Below are 591 nucleotides of genomic sequence, written 5' to 3'. Positions count from 1 at the left end.
CTCTCTATCTATAAACAGAATGAATTTTCTCCTCTAGGCATATATTAACCATTGTAAACAAGAATGTTGGCAAAATTGTACTTAAGCATGATATAGACTTAATAATAAAGAAATATATATATATATTGAAAGATTTATACAGTACATGTATTATTTTTTGCTGTGTGTTGATTTAAATCTGTTGTCTCATGCATTAAACATATTGTCTGATGAGTATCAAAGCAAAAAAATAAAATAAGTATTAGCAGACCAATAGTGTTTTAACCTACCTAGTGTTTTAATGAAATAACTGAGTCTAATAAATGGACGACTGTAAAACACCTCCTTAGGCAACGAATACTTGCTGTTAAAGGATGGCTTCACTGTGTTGCATTATCATGTAAAAGCTTTTAGGTAATTATAATTATCATATACATGAATATTTTATTACAACAGTAAAAAGCTTTCTTTCATTAGCAAATTGACACATGGAAGCTACATTCACCTATACAAACTAAAGCACAACACAAACAAACAAAAAGTGCTAAAGTAACTTGCCAAGAACTGTGAGTGTAAGTAACAGATTCTTCATGATTTTGTCACAGAAGCCTC

The 591-nt window shown here is 29.6% G+C and overlaps 1 protein-coding gene across 1 annotated transcript in view; it reads right to left on the bottom strand.

The window, feature by feature from the left end:
- The window catches only part of LOC107578783 (excitatory amino acid transporter 2-like), a gene marked incomplete at its 5' end in the record, with an annotated part of 6,275 nt that extends 5,689 nt beyond the window's left edge, over positions 1–586 (bottom strand). Inside the window, one exon of the mRNA XM_016264698.1 lies at positions 538–586. Within this exon, the coding sequence (XP_016120184.1) occupies positions 538–586 (49 nt within the window). The remainder of the gene's footprint in view (positions 1–537) is intronic.
- Positions 587–591: the final 5 nt, after the last annotated feature.

This window comes from Sinocyclocheilus grahami, unplaced genomic scaffold (assembly GCF_001515645.1).
Source record: "Sinocyclocheilus grahami isolate Dianchi unplaced genomic scaffold, SAMN03320097.WGS_v1.1 scaffold11930.1, whole genome shotgun sequence".
NCBI classification, from domain to species: domain Eukaryota; kingdom Metazoa; phylum Chordata; class Actinopteri; order Cypriniformes; family Cyprinidae; genus Sinocyclocheilus; species Sinocyclocheilus grahami.
The sequence above is the reverse complement of the archived record's forward strand: the minus strand, read 5'-3'. Positions and strand labels throughout refer to the sequence as shown.